Source organism: Nyctereutes procyonoides, unplaced genomic scaffold (genome assembly GCF_905146905.1).
Source record: "Nyctereutes procyonoides isolate TBG_1078 unplaced genomic scaffold, NYPRO_anot_genome, whole genome shotgun sequence".
In the NCBI taxonomy this organism is placed as follows: domain Eukaryota; kingdom Metazoa; phylum Chordata; class Mammalia; order Carnivora; family Canidae; genus Nyctereutes; species Nyctereutes procyonoides.
In genome coordinates, this window is record NW_026575139.1 from 42,260,874 (window position 1) to 42,278,969 (window position 18,096).

At 38.9% G+C, this 18,096-nt stretch overlaps 1 protein-coding gene across 1 annotated transcript; it reads left to right on the plus strand.

Annotated features, from left to right (window-relative positions):
• The first annotated feature begins 292 nt into the window (after window positions 1–292).
• Window positions 293–15,386, plus strand: CNIH1 (cornichon family AMPA receptor auxiliary protein 1). Its single transcript, XM_055304461.1, has 5 exons — window positions 293–481; window positions 6,004–6,072; window positions 10,711–10,823; window positions 12,081–12,224; window positions 14,470–15,386. The coding sequence occupies exons 1-5, from the start codon at window positions 401–403 to the stop codon at window positions 14,495–14,497; spliced, it is 435 nt and encodes a 144-aa protein (XP_055160436.1). The 5' UTR covers window positions 293–400; the 3' UTR covers window positions 14,498–15,386.
• The last annotated feature ends 2,710 nt before the right edge of the window (window positions 15,387–18,096 follow it).

Below are 18,096 nucleotides of genomic sequence, written 5' to 3' on the forward strand. Positions count from 1 at the left end.
CATGGTTTATTTAGGCGTTCGTTTCCGGCACTCTACTAAGTTCTTTCGGCGCCCGGACTACGCTTCTCCTCTTCGCATCTCAAAGGAGAAGCACAGTGCCTGAAACCTCGTAGGCGCTCCTTCAATAAACATTTGTTCAAAGAATAAACCAGGGAAGGAAAGGAAAATCAATCAGCGGCGCGGACGACGTAGATGCACCGCACGCTTCCGCCATCAGAGGGCGCCGGCGCGCCTCGCGCTAGTACGCAGGCGCGCGGCGGGGGGGGCGGGCGCCGCGGCGGCGGTGGCGGCGGCGGCGGTCGTGGCTGCGGCCGGGGGAAGTGAATGGTTTTACCCAGAGGGCCCTGCGCCGCCTTTCTCCGCTGGCAGCGGTGCCGCTCCCTGCTCCTCTCTCCCGGCCATGGCGTTCACGTTCGCGGCCTTCTGCTACATGCTGGCGCTGCTGCTCACCGCCGCGCTCATCTTCTTCGCCATCTGGCACGTGAGTAGCCGGGGCCGCGGGAAGGAGGGCGAGGAGGCGGCGCAGCCTCTTCCTGCCCCGGGGCGGCGGCCGGGGCGGCGCCGGGGGATGGGGCCGCAGCGGGGCAGGCCGCGCCGCCGCGGCTCTGTGCGCGCTCCGCCTGCGGGGCCGGGCTGCGGTGGCCCGGGGCATGCTCCCGCCGCGTCCCCGCGCAGGCCGCGCGCGCCGCTGCTCCGGCCTGGATGGGTGGGGCGCCCGCGGTGCTGCGGGGCCCCGCGGGGCCGTGCGGGGCAGCGCTTCGCCGGCGCGACCCCGGGCCCCCGCGAAGATGTCAAGGGCGCACCGGGGCGCGCTGCGCGCTTACGGGAGTGAAGTTTGCCGGATTGCTAGTATTTGATCACATGGTCTTTTCTTTCCGAGTTTCCCCCGGAGTCTGGCCCAAATGAGATAGTATATATAGCCTACTTTAGATGAATTTCCAACTCCGTTTTCAGCACTTGTTGGGTGCTGCTCGAGTAGAATGCCTCCCCCTCCCCACCCCCCCCACCCCCATTCTGTTTCCTTGTGAACTTTGACGCAGATTGATCACTTTGTTGACCGCATCTCCGAACTTTCCCCCCAAAGCAGTGTTTGACTGCTGGAGTTTCTCAAGAGACACTCTTCCCAGCCATCTGTATTCAGGGTAGCTGGATTTACTAGAGGTAGTTTCAATTTGATTTTGAAAATGGTCACAAATCTTAAACTTCTCTAGGGAAGTTTTTTTTTTTTTTCTTTTTTTTTCTTTTTCTCGCCTTTTACTCACATCTTGCTGCAAGATAGAAGCACATCCTCACTGGTTCCTGTAAGGAACAAGTAAGCTCCTCGTGACAGTTCTATACTAGATTAAAAAAATATATATATTTATTTACTCAGGAAAGACACACAGGCAGAGACAGGCAGAGGGAGAAGCGGGCTCCTTGCGGGGAGCCTGATGCAGGCACTCCATCCCAGGACCCCGGGGTCACGGGATCACGCCCTGAACCGAAGGCCAGGGCACTCAGGAGCTACTGAGCCACTCAGATGTCCCTCTACGACAGATTTTTTAAGGATTCTTGTTTCTCTAGCACAAAATTAGAACCAGCCTTCTGGAAATCAGCATTTATTAAAAATATATCTTATATTTACTTCTGCCCTCCTCCTGTTCTTTTAGTGCCTTCTGCCATATTAGTCCTCAGTTGAATGATTGGACATGTTCATTCATGTAAATTTTAAGTCCGGTTTCATCATGCAGATAGCAAGGATTTCTTAATGTACGTAGAGTGGCAGAGTGATTTAAATGGTAGCAGTGTCTGGGATAAAAAAAAAAAAAATCTCAGGGCAGCCCGGGTGGCTCAGTGGTTTAGTGCCACCTTCAGCCCGGGGCATGATCCTGGGGTCCGGGGATCGAGTCCCACGTCAGGCTCCCTGCGTAGAGTCTGCTTCTCCCTTTGCCTGTGTCTTTGACTCTCGCCCTCTCTCTGTGTGTTTCTCATGAATAAATAAATTAAAAATCTTAAAAAAAAAACAATCTCAAAAGTAGAATGAAAAAAAAGAAGTAGAATGATACCACAGATTATTCTCTTTTGATAGAGAGTGTGGTTATGTTCATAATTAATTTAGAACCTAATTGCTGTATAGTGGGAAATGCTTAGGTAGGCTGTTCAGTAACTGCTCCCTCAAATGCTTTTCAGTAGGAACCAATACATTCAGAGCAGTTTATGCTCTTTGGTGGAAGAATAACAAAGATAATTTGGGATGCAAACCAGCTCCACTTTAGTAAGCCTCTGGTGGAAGTTGAAATGTGTGGCTCCCTTCCATTTGTGGATGTGGATTTAAGTCATTTCCTGCTTGATGGGTATGCTTTGTTTTTTGAGATGATGAACATTCTGAGCGAGCTGTGATGGCCTTGTTTACATTTTGAACCAGGTTGTTTGGCTTAAGGAAAATCTGAACTGCATTTAAAAAACAACGAGTAATTTAGTTTCAGCGTTGAAATGAATATGTATCTGGGTAAAGTAGGTAAATTTTAAGTCCTATTATGGAATTAAAAAAATTAATTTGTATTCCACAGATTAGTGGAGAGCTTTTATCTGTAGGGATTTCTTTGTAATTCAGAGGATTATGTATCCTTTGGAAACAAATTGACAATTCTAAAATATATAATTTTAATTTTTCTATCAACTTTCTATCAATTTTTCTGTCAACATAACCTTCAGGTAGTTTAAGTACCAGAAAGCTTCTTTGGAAATTTCAAGTAGAAATTCAAAGAATCTTGTTTGCATTAATCGTTTGGAGGATCTTTTTTGTGCTGGTGGTTACATCTGTCAGTTGAGTCCTAATTCATGTGATTGATGCTCTGGAGGATAGAGGTGGGAGCATAGAATTGCCTGAAGAGAAGGCATTCCCTAAAGACATGCATCAAATTTGAAGTTACCCTGGATTGTATAGTTTGATATCTTTAGGGATATATCGATTTTGTTTCTGCACTTCCGTGGGACGTTTTGTGAACATCTTTGTCTAAATGCATAGTCATAAAAAATGTGAAAACCAGTAGGTTAAGAATCTTTTCAGAAGAGTTTTGAAAACTCCAGCTTATAGCACTCAAACAGAAGCTCATGCATTAACACACTCGTTCAAAGATCCCTGAAATCCCCTGAAGAAGATGCTGGTCAGAAGTTAGTTTTACATAAGTTTTATACTCTGCTGTTAAATTGGATCTTGTTATAGGCAGGTAATTTTATTTGCAATGACAGTCCTTATTTTGGACTTTATTACTGAGGTGCATTGGGGATTTATCACAGCAAATGTTAGGTATTTGACTAATAATGTCCATAAGTAATCAGAAATTAGTATCTTCTAGTTGTACGTTTATATTCTTAACATTTATATGTGTTAGGTTTCATTAGCAAAGGCAAATAAATGCCTTTTGGTGAGTTCTGTTTTTTTTTTTTTTTTTTTTTTTAGTTCTGTATTGTTTTAAGCTAGTCCCCTCCTCCCCTTTTCATCAATAAATATTGATTGAACACTTAAGAAGTTTATGTGCCAGGCCCGGAGACGTAGCAGTGAACACAGAAAAAACCTTTGCTGTCATGGAGTTAACATCTTAATGTTTATTTTTCTAACATTCCTATTTTATTTTTATTTTATTTTATTTTTTTAAAAGATTTTTATTTCTTTATTCATGAGAGAGACAGAGAGAGAAGCAGCGACACAAGCAGAGGGAGAAGCAGGCTCCATGCAGGGAGGCCGATGTGGGTGGGACTTGACCCTGGGTCTCTAGGATCACGCCCTGGGCTGAAGGTGGTGCTAAACCGCTGAGCCACCTGGGCTGCCCTTCCATTCCTATTTTAGTTAGAATTTTTATTTAGTCAGTTTGGTGAATTTTATAAAATTTTAGAATTAAAGAAAAAAAGACCACTGTCTTTTTATGAAGTGAAAAAAAATTTTTTTTTTAAGATTTTATTTGTTCATTAGTACACAGAGACATAGGCAGAGGGAGAAGGCTCCCATGGGGAGTCTGATGCAGGACTCTGTCCCAGGACCTCAGGATCATGACCTGAGCTGAAGGCAGATGCTCAAACACTGAACCACCCAAGTGCCTCATGAAGCGAAGAATTTTAACTAGGGAAATAAACCAGCATAGTAAAAGCTAGAAATATAGAACTCTACTGATTACTGGTAATATTGAGTAACACTGCCTCACATACAAAGATACTATTCCTAACCCACCAGAGGAAAGGCAGATTGGATTCTCTGTCCCCTGGATGACTAGTGACAGCAACTAAAATAGCTCCCCCATAAACTTGGTGCCTTTAGCTTCTTATTTTAACATCGGACCTGATAACACAGAGTGGTGTGATGCCCTTATTTTGATTTTTAGTACATTTTGAACTTAGAAGTTGTGTGTTAAGTGACCCTAAATGTTAACAGCCACATCTCTCCAGAGTGTAGTCAGAAACATTTTTGCCATATATTTCATAAGTGGATAAGATCTTTCTCCCCTTATCACATTTATAACTGACTCCTTACACCCTTAGAAGTTGGTCTTACCTGGGTTACCCTTCCTCAGTCTTTAGTTTGGTGACCTAGTGAAAACATCCGCAAGTGATAGGAATATGCAGAGGACACAAAAGTTAGACTGATCACTTTTATCATGGCCTTGAACAGGGCTACTCTTGCTATATGATGCCTTTAGGTGCATTAGAACAAGATTCCTCTTGGGGTAGAAGAATTAGTAAAATCCCTCCCTCCACAGCCCCTCCGGGCAGAGCCTGGTGTAGAGCTAAACCAGGATGCTTGGCCGCAGGAGCATGGGCTGGCTTTGAGCTTCCACCTCAGCAGATACTGCACTACCATATTTGGCGGTCCTGGCCATGAAGTTTAATAATCATTTTGTGTTTCCCTATTCTGAGGCCATTTCTTGTATTTCCAAATTGAAGCAGGACTTTGAAATATATGCGTTTGAGAACAGTGGGAACAAACTGAAGCATATGAGTCCATCTCTGGTGTCTCACTGAATTCCGTGACGGGGGCAGGGCACGCCCAAATGATTAAAAATGCCTCACCCCGAGGGGTACACGGACGTGTACACAAATACTGCAGTGTGAGAAATACCATACTGGTAGCACTGTAAAGCTCTGTGTTATGTGGATATTAGACACATGAAATTATTTCTGCCCAAGGGAGTCAGGAAAACCTACGGAGAGGGGTTGACGTAGCAAGAGGGTTTTTAGGATGAGTTTTGAAGGTTTTTTTTTTTTTTTTAAATTTTTATTTACTTATTTATGATAGTCACAGAGAGAGAGAGAGAGAGAGAGAGAGAGAGAGAGAGGCAGAGACACAGGCAGAGGGAGAAGCAGGCTCCATGCACCGGGAGCCTGATGTGGGATTCGATCCCGGGTCTCCAGGATCGCGCCCTGGGCCAAAGGCAGGCGCCAAACCGCTGCGCCACCCAGGGATCCCAGGATGAACAGGATGAAGAGTTTTGATCAAGGGCAGCCCCAGTGGTGCAGCGGTTTAGCGCCGCCTGCAGCCCAGGGCGTGATCCTGGAGACCCTGGATCCAGTCCCACGTCGGGCTCCCTGCTTGGAGCCTGCTTCTGCCTCTGCCTGTGTCTCTGCGCCTCTCTCTCTCTCTCTCTCTCTCTCTCTCTCTCTCTCTCTGTCTCTATGAATAAATAAATAAAATTAAAAAAAATCTCTAAAAAAAAAAAGAGTTTTGATCAATAGTTATGGGTGAGGGAAAAGATCATTTCAAGAAGAGAAAATAACTTGTACAGAGGCTTTGAAAAATTGAAAATTGAAGACATTTATCACAGTGATACCAGGTCATTTAAATGCTATTAGTCTAAACATGTTTTCACTTCTTTAAATCTGATTCTAGGTCTTTATCAGTACATAGTGAATTTACTGTGAATTGGTACATATAGTCTTGGTATACTTTTGCTTTTGTTTTATTAACTTCATTCAATTATCATTTGTTGCTGCTTTTTATTAAAGGTCCTAACTATTTTAATTTTATTTTAGATTATTGCATTTGATGAACTGAAGACTGATTACAAGAATCCTATAGACCAGTGTAATACCCTGAATCCTGTAAGTTATAATATAGGATTTTTCTTTAGATTTTTAAACTGTTTTTGCTTTTAATTTAATATAATTTGAAAATGGCCAATATTCTCAGTAGCATAATATATTTGTACTTTTTGAAGTAGGCAGAATTTACAAAAATATTCTTTTTCCTGCTCGACTATTCTGACTATTATTAATCTGTTGGTGATCTTGTCAGCTGTCATACTAACATTCTTCCAATCTGCTTTTTACATTGTCGGCCAAAGACAGTTGAAAAGGTCAAAAAGATTAAAAGAGTCAAAATTGCATTAAAGGTGTGTACTGCTTTTTAGTTTAATGTTTTAATGCTACATTCATTTCATGGGGAGGGTTAGGGCATTTGTATTTGTAAAATGTTCTGTTCGGTGTGCTTGTTCATATGCCTGTTGAGGTTTATGATTTCATGAAATTTCATATTTTATGCAAATGTTTGCTTGCTGGCCCAGTCAAGTAGGGAAAGCTGTTAAATGCTTATGCATTTTTTAAAAATGTTATAGCCATAGGCACTTCTATATTACATTATTTGATGCAGTGTTTGAAAGTTGGTTAACATAAAATGACTTTAATAGATGGTGAGATGATTCTTCTGCTGTGATTTATTTGGAGGTAGTCTGGAAGTGTAGTCTTCAGTACCATGTCTACTTTAATCTTTGGCTATGTCTATTCTAGAATTAATTATTCACCCTTTCAGCTGATGTTTATTCAGAACCTTTTAGGTGGATAAATCTTTCCTTCGGCTCTGGAGTCTTGCATTAGTGCCGCCCTTTGGATTCATGCTGCCAGGATTTTGTGGATAACAATTTCTATACAGAAGTCTACGTTTTTTTCTAATATATATCCACTCTAAATTTCTAAAATAGACTTACACTAAGTTCTGAGCTCTGATGGATTGTTATAATGTGGCTCCATTGTGCTTAGGGGTTTATTTTTTATTTTTTTCTAAAGATTTTATTTATTCATGAGACACACAGAGAGAGAGAGAGAGAGAGAGAGAGAGAGAGAGAGAGAGAGAGGCAGAGACACAGGCATAGGGAGAAGCAGGCTCCATGCCGGGAGCCTGATGTGGGACTCGATCCTGGGACTCCAGGACCAGGCCCTGGGCCAAAGGCAGGCACTAAACCACTGAGCCATCCAGGGATCCCTGGTTTATATATATATTTTTTACTTCATTCAGTTTATTCATTTAGGAGGATTCTCCTTTAGCCTGTAGGTTTAATTTTGCCTAATTGGCTAGAAGCTGAAAGGCTGTTTGTAAGAAAGCAGTGGATATGTCTCCAAGAAATAGAATACAATAAATCATCTTAAAAAAATTACTCAAGATGAGAACTTGTATAGACTTTAACTGTGTAAAACTATAAGGCACTAGCATACAAGAGGGATTTTATGGGTCTATAAAGTTAGTTTGCTACTTTCTCATTGTTTCCTTCATAAAAATGAGTGATGGGATAAATTTCTAGTTTGTCTTTAAAAAACTGCTAGTAATTCTTGATGTAGGTACAATTAAAAGTATTAACTTACTAGCTGTTTCTCTGCTCTTAAGAAACAAAATAGGTGATGAATTTGCTTTCTCATTGGAAAGTAATAATGTTGATTGTAAAATATCATAACCTACCATTGAAACTGTTACCAAGAGATGAAGAAATCGAAATTTCTTTTTTTGACAGTTCATTAATAGTATTCTCTTTGGCTTTTCATTACTTCAAATAACCAAATGATGATGAGGATGATAAGAGCTGAAATCAAATGAGGGTTTCCTGGGCACCAGGCTCTGTGCTAAGCATCTTTTCTTGGGCTTTGTCATTCAGTGCTGGTGACTTACTTAAGGGTAGGTATGTTGTTATTCTCATGAGTAGGAGGATAGGATAGGCTGAGGCTTAGCGAGGTTGAAGCACTTTACCAACAAGGTCACACAGCTAAGGTAGAACCAGCATTTGAACCCAGACAACTGGATTTTTATGCTCAAGCTTTGGTAGTTCCCTAATTTACCATTAACTTAAGAGGGACTAATTTCATTTTTACATATAATGTGTGATTTCTGACTCTTCTTCATGGAAGGAAATTCTCACTTAAAAAAGACATGTGCTTCGACATCCTAATGCTGTGTAGATTGGGAGGAAGTTTTTATATCAACACAAGTTGCATTTGGATAGGGTGCCGAAAATTGGCTTACTAGCAGTGCATCTGACAGTTTTCCCTATTTAAAGTTTGTTTTGACAATTCTGCCAAAGTATGGGGGAAGACAAATATTATTTTTTAAATGTGAACCTTAACTAGAGAATACTACGATTTGCATGTTAAGTATCATTTCAGCCATATTTGCATGAGGAATTTTTTTGGATACTAGTTTTTTGTAAACATTTGTTCCTAAATGGAATAATTTTTGTGCCACTTATGAGGAAATTTCACCATTAAAGAACGATTGGAGTGGACTTGTTTTTTTTTTATTTTTTTATTTTTTTTTATGATAGTCACAGAGAGAGAGAGAGAGAGAGAGAGAGAGAGAGAGAGAGACAGACACAGGCAGAGGGAGAAGCAGGCTCCATGCACCGGGAGCCCGATGTGGGATTCGATCCTGGGTCTCCAGGATCGCGCCCTGGGCCAAAGGCAGGCGCCAAACCGCTGCGCCACCCAGGGATCCCGGAGTGGACTTGTTTTTATGAGATGCACAATTAAAGGATTCTGGACTTTTCTGAGGAGAAGGGAGTGTGGCATGTGTTTCATATTAGAACTGGAAGAGTGGCAGATTATCTGTATTTTCACTCTTACTAAAAAGTGTATTGTTTAAGAGCAGTCAAGATTGTGCTTTCAAAATCATTATCTCCCATATCTTACTCTGGAAGTATAGGATGAAAAGCTGGATAATGATTTGTTTTGTTAGATATCACTTGGCTTTAGAGAGCTAAAACAGACATTATATATTGTAAAAAATTCTGTAATTTATACTAGTAATGATAAACCGTTTTAGTGGAACTCCTAGTACAATGTATATTTTTCTTGGTTTGTCCTGGTTGCAGTCTTTATGTTTCAAAGATTTCATGTGGACATTTTCTTGTTTTCTTGCAGATGTTTAATTTTGATCTTAATTAAATGGTGGTTTAATGGTTCCTGTTATCTACAGGTTCATACACATTTGCAGAGTTTATCTTTTGTTATTTATTATATTGTTTAAGTTTGTAGAAAATATCTGGTTAGTGATGTAGATTAGTTGGTTTTACTGGGATTTCTTTTTCTTTTTTAATTTTATTTATTTATTTATGAGAAACACAGAGAGAGAGAGAGAGAGAGAGAGAGAGAGAGAGGCAGAGACGCAGGCAGAGGGAGAAGCAGGCTCCATGCAGGGAGCCTGAGGTGGGACTCGATCCTAGGTCTCCAGGATTGTGCCCTGGGTTGAAGGCGGTGCTAAACCGCTGAGCCACCGGGGCTGCCCTTTACTGGGATTTCATTCAAAATATTATTCATTTAAAAACTTTGCTTTACAGTTTTGAGGTGGAAAAAGTGATTTGGGAGTATTAGAAAGTGGGCTTGAATATATAGTACAATTGTTATTATTCCTACAACAATGGTTTCCTCTCAGGAAAGATCTGATGATGTTGAGGATTCATGTAAGTTTACTTTGATATGATGCAGACATTTGAGAAACTGGCTTTGCATCTGTGACTTGTAGGAAGTTATTTGGCTGAAACTTGCAATGAAAGGTTTGGGACTTTTATTTAACAGAGTCATTAGGCTGAAATCTTTAGGATCAGAAAGTTAATTAAAAATAAAGTATGAACTCTTGGTCATTTTATAAAATGCGTTTTGCTTGAATTAATTTTTCTCATTTATACTACCTGCAATAAAAAAAATCATTTTGTTTTTGAGTTCTGACCTCCTGGTCTGCTGTGTCTGTAGTAGTTGATTAGAAAGCAAGCTGAAAGAAACAGGAAGGCCATGTAAGCATTGGAGCTCAGGAACCGGGACAATTCCAATTTTATGGTTCAGAACTCAGTCTTTTCCCTCCTACATTGCAGAATGCACATCGTTTGCATCTGTGTATATTAGTGTTTCTTCCCCCCTGACTGTGCTGAGATTATTGGCTTTTGGCTTTCCATTGAAAAATTACTTTTGTGGTAATGCGATGTGATTTGCTAAGTATTGTTTTATGTAGCATTCCTGGTTTCTGTTAAAAGCTTTGAAACACTGACGGGTAAAATATCCTAAAGGGGAGTTTTGTTTTTGTGGATTTTTTAATATCATGTTGCATGTGATCAGATACCTCATTTTTGTATTTTTATCATTGTTGAACGGTGGAAAGAAAAAGTATTCCAAGTGATCAGCAAAAAACGGAACCACCTGGGTGGTAACTTTGTATAATTTAACCTGTTATTGTAAGAATTTGAGTCTTAAATTTGAAGTTCTATTTAATCTTTTAGTGCAAGCTTTATCATCTGGTCACTTTGCTTTGAATTCTACTTTCGGTAAAAAGTTCAATATGGAAACAGAGCTCAGCAGCATCCTTCATGCCTGATTCTAAGAAAACAGTGATTTTTTTCATTATGGAAACTTGGTTGCCACCTGCTTTCCAAATTACCATTTGACTTAATGCCAAGGCATTTTGATAATTGGCTTGTATTTTTCTTCCAGCTTGTACTTCCCGAGTACCTCATCCATGCTTTCTTCTGTGTCATGTTTCTTTGTGCAGCAGAGTGGCTTACACTGGGTCTCAATATGCCCCTCTTGGCGTATCATATTTGGAGGTAATATTTAGATATATTTCTAATACTTTTCCTAATTATATTTTAATTATACTGTGGTTGATACGGTTATCTTTTTTTTTTTTTTTTTTTTTTTTTTTTTTTTTTATAAATTTTTATTTATTTATGATAGGCACACAGTGAGAGAGAGAGAGGCAGAGACACAGGCAGAGGGAGAAGCAGGCTCCATGCACCGGGAGCCTGACGTGGGATTCGATCCCGGGTCTCCAGGATCGTGCCCTGGGCCAAAGGCAGGCGCTAAACCGCTGTGCCACCCAGGGATCCCCTGATACGGTTATCTTATGTGCTAGTCCTCTAAATGAAAACTGAAGATTAGTTGGCATTTATTTTAATAAAATCAAGTAGGTGAACAAATAATTGTTTAATATCTTTTATGGCGTTTACTTTGTTACTCTTTAAAGGTGTTTTTCAAAAAGTGAGGTTTAATTTACATACAATAATGTGCAAAAGTCTGAAGCCCCATCCTTGTCAGTTACCCTGCCACCTCCCAAGGAGAGCAGTGAACTCTGTCAACTGGATTAGTTTTGCCCATCTTTGAACTTGATATAAGTCAAAATATATAGTGTGTCTAACTTCTTTCTCCATGTTTACTTTGTAATTTTAAATTTGGTTGTTTATAAAATATATTCATATTTTATAACTTGAGTTATGTATGTTATATCTGATCTATATAATAGAGTTAGAGGTTTTTCTTTTTTAAATAGGTGTGTTAAATCTCATTGCTCTTGATTTTAGGAAATATACTTAAGATGTGTTTAGGTGTAAAGCGGTATCATATCTGTAATTAAGTCTGAAATTATTCTATAAAAAATGTGTGCATATTTGGAGCTAAAACAAAAAAAGAGAAGGGTGAAGCTGTGTGGTTAATGTGAGCATTTGGAATATCTTGGTGAAGTGTTTTCACACCATTTCTGTAAACCTAAGATTATATTCAAAGAAAAAGTTAAAAGGAAGAAAATCTTAGTTCCTTTTTACGGTTATTTTCCTTTTCCTTGTGTTTATGAAATTGTTGAAGAGACCAGATAGGACTTGTTTAACTGTCCTGTTCTCATATAGGGGCTCTTGTTTTAAAATTAAGATGATAAGAGGAAAGAACTCCACCCTGGAACTACAAGTAAGCTTCCCTATGTAGACTACCTCTCATGGCAACAAATGTTACTTGAGAAGGAAAACCCTCCTTCTCATCTGAAAGGTTGTCTTCCCTTTTTTGGGGTGCCTCATAAACTGTGTTTATTGCAGGTATATGAGTAGACCAGTGATGAGTGGACCAGGACTCTATGACCCTACAACCATCATGAATGCAGACATTTTAGCGTATTGTCAGAAAGAAGGCTGGTGCAAATTAGCTTTTTATCTTCTAGCATTTTTTTACTACCTATACGGGTAAGTTTAAAAAATGAAATGAATATATGATTTCACTTTGCTTTCAAAAAAGTTTGCAGGCATTATGGTCTTAATATAGTACTTTAAAATCCACTTGAAGAACTCAGTGTCTTGAATGGTGGTGGCTGGTAATGGCACAGTGCACATCAGCAAACGCACTCACATTAAATATGAATAGACTGGTACTTGTCACAGGCAGCCAACTGCTGTTCAGTCGGAGACAGAAAGTGTGGTCAGGGGCTGCTTCCTAAATTTTTGGACACAGTCCGTCAGTGAAGGACAGTCCTCATTTTCCATGGCAAAGTGATGGCATTGAGAGGATTGCAAAAAAGTGTGAATTTGCAAAAAACCATTTGCTTGGCTTCACTGTCTATCTTGAGGTGATATTTAATTTCTTATCATTCTTTACAAACTGTATGCTCTGCCCTTTATTTTCTGGCTTACTTGATCTGAATTAGATGAATGAAAGAAACAGATCTATCCTATTTGATGGTGTAATTATCGATTCTTCTTCCTTTATACCGTGATGGACTCGTATCATTCCTCTAGATCAGGGCTTCTCAACATCAAGACTGTTAACATTTTAGGCTGGATAAATTTTTGTTATTGGGGCTCTCCTGAGCATTGTAGGATATTTAGCAGTGTCCCTTGCCTCTTCCCACTAGACGCCAGTAGCACCTCCTCTACCCCAGTCATCAAAACCTAAAATGTGTCTGGACAGTGCCAAATGCCCCCTGCAGGGCAAAAACCAGCCCTGGTTGAGAACCACTGCCCTAAGTGTCCTGTATATGGAATAAGATGGCTGCTCATTAAAACAAGAAAAGGACACTTGCAAGTGTGGAATTACATTTCTTTAAGCTACATAAATACACTTTCTCATTTTTTATTGACATATTCAACCAGAGATGACATTCCACCTGATTTTCCAAATATGAAGAAAATTGGCTATATAAGATGGAATTGTAATCATTAAGCTTCTTTCTGTTCTCCTCTCCTTTTTGTTAGAAAGCTTGCTAAGTATTAGATGGTAGGTTTATATTCTTATTTCTCTTTATATCATACAAGTTTCCATTATGAAAAATAATATGCTAGGCTGAACTTTATGAAAAAGGTATGTTTATGCTTCTAGAGGTTGTAATTGTGAAAATGAGTATCCTTTAGTGCATTTACAGATGCTCATTTATGAAACAAAAATAGTGAATAAGTTCTGAAAAGTGAAATGCCAGGGGTCATTTTCATTTCCTGTTAATTTTCATTTTAAAAAATTTCTTTAACAAATATCTGGAACAGTGCTGGCATATAGTAGGCACTTAAGACATATTAGTTAAGGGCCACCTGGGTGGCTCAGTCGATCAAATGTCTGACTCTTGATCTCAGCTCACGTCTCAGTCTCAGCGTCCTGAGTTCAAGTCCCATGTTGGGCTTTATGTTAGGCATGAAGCCTAATAATTAAAATACTTGTTGAAAGAAATGAATCATTGAATAGATGATAAAATCAGCGATGTACAGTTCTGGGAAAATGTTCACCAGGAGATGATGGCACTAGGTCATTTATTTCTGTTTAAATTGTTTATCGAGTTTGCACAACTCTTTGCTTTGTATTTCTATTTAGAGATCCATGCTTTTTAACCATGCCTTTCCCACATCACTCTGGTAGAATTGCCCAGAAAATAAATGTTTTTTTTTTTTTTTCCTATTTTGCTTGTTTCTATTTTGCTTGTTTGTGCCCTTTTCCCACCCTGTTGCTGTTGCCTAGAGCCTTCCTCTAATGGCTCTTCCTCTTCCATCTGTAAAATGGGGATAATCATGGTACTCACCCCCGTGACTGCTTAGAGGATTCAGCGAGATCATGTACATAAAAGATATAGTGGAGGGCCTGGCATGAAGTGAGCCCTCCAGAGATGCTTGCTGCTATTATTAGACAACTCCAGAGCAGTGTACTGTTTGGATTGCTTCTCTAAGCTCTGATCCCCTATTAAGCTTTCAGCTGTGCTGTTCTACTTGCTAAAATTGGAAAAAAAATAGGGGACAACTACAGCATATGCACTGAGCCAAGTCCTACCTTAGGCAGAAGTCCATAAATGCAAATTAGGATTGTATTGTGAACTGGTCATTAGTCTTTTCATTTTCTGTGGTGGTGTGATACTATAAACCAGTTTGCTTTGTAAAGCAGACTCAACTTTTTGGTGCTTTTAGTTTTTATAGTTAGGAATGTTTGAATTAATAGGCTTTTTCTTCTTTTCAGCATGATCTATGTTTTGGTGAGCTCTTAGAACAACACACAGAAGAATTGGTCCAGTAAGTGCATGCAAAAAGCCACCAAATGAAGGGATTCTATCCAGCAAGATCCTGTTTCCAAGAGTAGACTATGGAATCTGATCAGTTACTTTAAAAAATGACTCCTTATTTTTTAAATGTTTCCACATTTTTTGCTTGTGGAAAGACTGTTTTCATATGTTATACTCGGATAAAGAATTTAAATGGAATTACGTATAAATTAATATAAAATGATTACCTCTGGTGTTGACAGGTTTGAACTTGCACTCCTTAAGGAACAGCCATAATCCCATGAATGATTGCATTAATTATTGACTATCCTTAGTCCATTGGAAGCTTTTGTTATATATAGGAACTTGTAGGGCTCATTTTGGTTTATTGAAATGCCATCTAATTATAAATTAGCTGTAGATATCAGGTGCTTCTGATGACTGAAAATATATATCTGACTTGTGGGAAACTTCATGGGTTTCCTTATTTATCATGTATGTGATTATATATGGACACATTTACAAAATAAGAAGAGTGGGATTTTTCCCCTTCAACTTGAATATTATCCCTGTATATTGCATGAATGAGAGATTTCCCATATTTCCATCAGAGTAATATACTTGCTTTAATTCTTAAGCATAAGTGAACAAGATAAAAAATATATGCTGAATTACTTGTGAAGAATGCATTTAAAGCTATTTTAAATGTGTTTTAATTTGTAAGACATCACTTAATTAAGAAATTGGTTATTATACTTACTGTTCTAATTTGGTGGTAAAGGTATTCTTAAGAATTTGCAAGTACTTTAGATTTTCAAAATTGAATGAGAGAGAACATTGTATAACCGTCCTGCTGTTCCTTAGTGCAATACAATAAAACTCTGAAATTAACTTATTTTCAGTGCATTGTTTTAAAGATTACAAATAGCTATTTCTTACACTTGCTTAATCCATAATAAAGACGTATTAGTCAGTTTTTTTTTTTTTAAAAAAATAGTAGAGTATGACATTGTGTGTATGTGTGTTTGTTGTTTTAAATACCATCCCTGGATCTAAAAAACGTAGTTTTAAGTGTCTAAGCACATTACCCTCTGTTGTCACTTGACAAGGTTCATAAACATTGATGGCACAGCATCATCATTTTTCTTAACCAATTCAAAAAATTATGGTGGCACCTTAAAATGTTAAATTTTGTTTTCCTTTTTGAAACAGCAGTTTTTTAAGGAAAAATGACCTATTAAATTTGAGTTTTTTGCTGCTGCTTGTAAGGCAGGTAAATTATGGCTTGTGTGTTTTTGTAAGAATTGTGCTTTATTTGGAGTGCCGTAGTTGAGGCAATTGAAAATAGCGTGAGTGGCTCCAAAATTTCTTAAACAAAAGATCAAAGAAAGAAAACCAATACATAGAAATTCCACATAATGATCAAGGTAGTTTGTGGTTGAGTTTATGGAATTCTTACTCTAAGAGCTCCTTAAATTAGATGCTGCTGAATTCTCTGCTAGTGAAGAAATGCCTCCCCACCTTTTGGGAAAATAGCTGTTCACTGTTTGGGATTGTATAACAGGGTAAGTGTGCTGAAGAAGAGGTTGTAGAATCAGAAGAGAGAGGAGAGCCAAACTATTTCCTAATGAGAGAAGCTTTAAAGACCTTACATTTTATGGTCTGGACGACAGACACCTTGAGGGATCTGCCTCTTGGGTTGTTTCATGCAGAAAATTATTTATTGACCAGTTTCTAGGCATTGAAAATTTGTGCTCAGAGTCTGAGCAACCATTCAGCTTCTAATCCAGCTAATTATGTCAGCACCTACTTCTCATTTTTCTTTTTGGTTCACAAGTAACTTTTGATCATGTGAGACCTTGCCAGGTCCAGATAGGATTCTTGGGGCTGTTACTTTAGCATTCCTGTTGAAGTATTTGCACGAGCCCTTGTGGTCTCTTAGCAAGCACTACTTTCTAAGTTTTAACAGATCTCCTTTTAATAATATACTCCAGAATATTCTCCAAAATTCTGCAAGGCTTACTGGCTGCAATTTGTGGAAGCCACCTTCTCATGCTTCAAAAATTAGATATGTAGTCCTTAGCTGATTCATTACTCAAAGGTGACTGACTGATTGCCAGCCAGTATGGTTCACCCATCTCAGTGGTAGGTGGGTGGCTCCTAGGCACGTGATCAATTAAAAGATTGAGTGCCTGGAAGCTCTCACAATATCTTCCCATCTTTGAGACAACCTGGGTCGCTCAGTGGTTGAGCATCTGCCTTTGGCTTAGGTCAATGATCCCGGGGTCTGGGGATTGAGTCTTGCATCAGGCTCACCCTCACTGTGGGGGGCCTGCTTCTCCCTCTGCCTATATCTCTGCCTCTCTCTGTGTGTCTCATGAATAAATACATAAAATCTTAAGAAAAAAAAAAGCTAGAAGAATGTTTTCCTTGCCATATTTTCTTCCAATTATATGTTTATGAATAGTATTCAAGGAATATTATTGCCATGGTGCAGATAATGGCTGGTGTGTATCCTACCCTGCAGGGGTGTGAGCTTTGATTTTAGGTGTGGCTACGTCATAGTGTGATATATCACACCCACCCAATTAAATAGTGATCTGTATTTAACAGTATTTATCTAGTTTACTTATTTATTTATCATTCAGCACTCACAAATGTGCATCTCTCAATAATCAGTTGTACGGTATAATTGTAAATCAGAAATTTTGACAGCAAAAATATTTTAAAACAACTCTATTCAAGGGAAGGATAAAAATATACCTGTCTAGCATTGTTCATAAAAGTACTCCTATTCATAATTTTGGGAAACTACTATTAGTCTCAAATTATTTAAGCTCTTTTTTTGTTCAAACCACTCACTGACCTATGGTCAGAGTGGCAGCTAATGAGTCTGGTACCAGTATTATAGGTCAGAAGAAGATTCTGAACTAATACTTTAGAAGTGATGCCAAGAGAAAAACTGTGGCTCTGTTTCTGGATATGTTGAATAGCTTTCATTAAAATTAAGAGTCCTAAAGCTAAGTATCTAAAAGAAGTAAACAACTCTGCTGCTTGTTCAACTTAGTTTTGGGAAGCAGTATTAACTGTATAGAGTGATTGACCTGTGGGACCAGAGTGAAGATTTCATCCTATGTTAATTTTACTAATGCACATGTGGACACAAAGATGTAGAGAGCATCTTTACATGGAGAAGTTCATTTTATCGTACAGTGCTTTTCCTAAAACACATCTCTTCACTAACCACGTTCATATAGTCTAGAGAAGAAAAATTTCCTAAGTAATAGATTGACTACTAGGTAGACCCTAAAACTACTGAGAGAAAGCATGGCATATAGTTAGCCATCTGCTCATGGTTTATTAAATCTGAGTTAACCTGATTGGTGTGGTACCACTGTCCAGAGAAAATGCCCATAAATAGTCCTACCTTCTTAGAGCTTGATTTATTTTGCTTTTGTATATTAAATAAAAACTGTCTCAAATGTTTCCTTGTGTAGTTTATGGTTAATGGCTGAGTCTGTGTTTTAATTTCAGCAGCTAACTCTGGCTTGTGTGTGACCAGGACTCCAGATTGTGTCTCTGCTTGTGATGAGGGCGGGCTATCC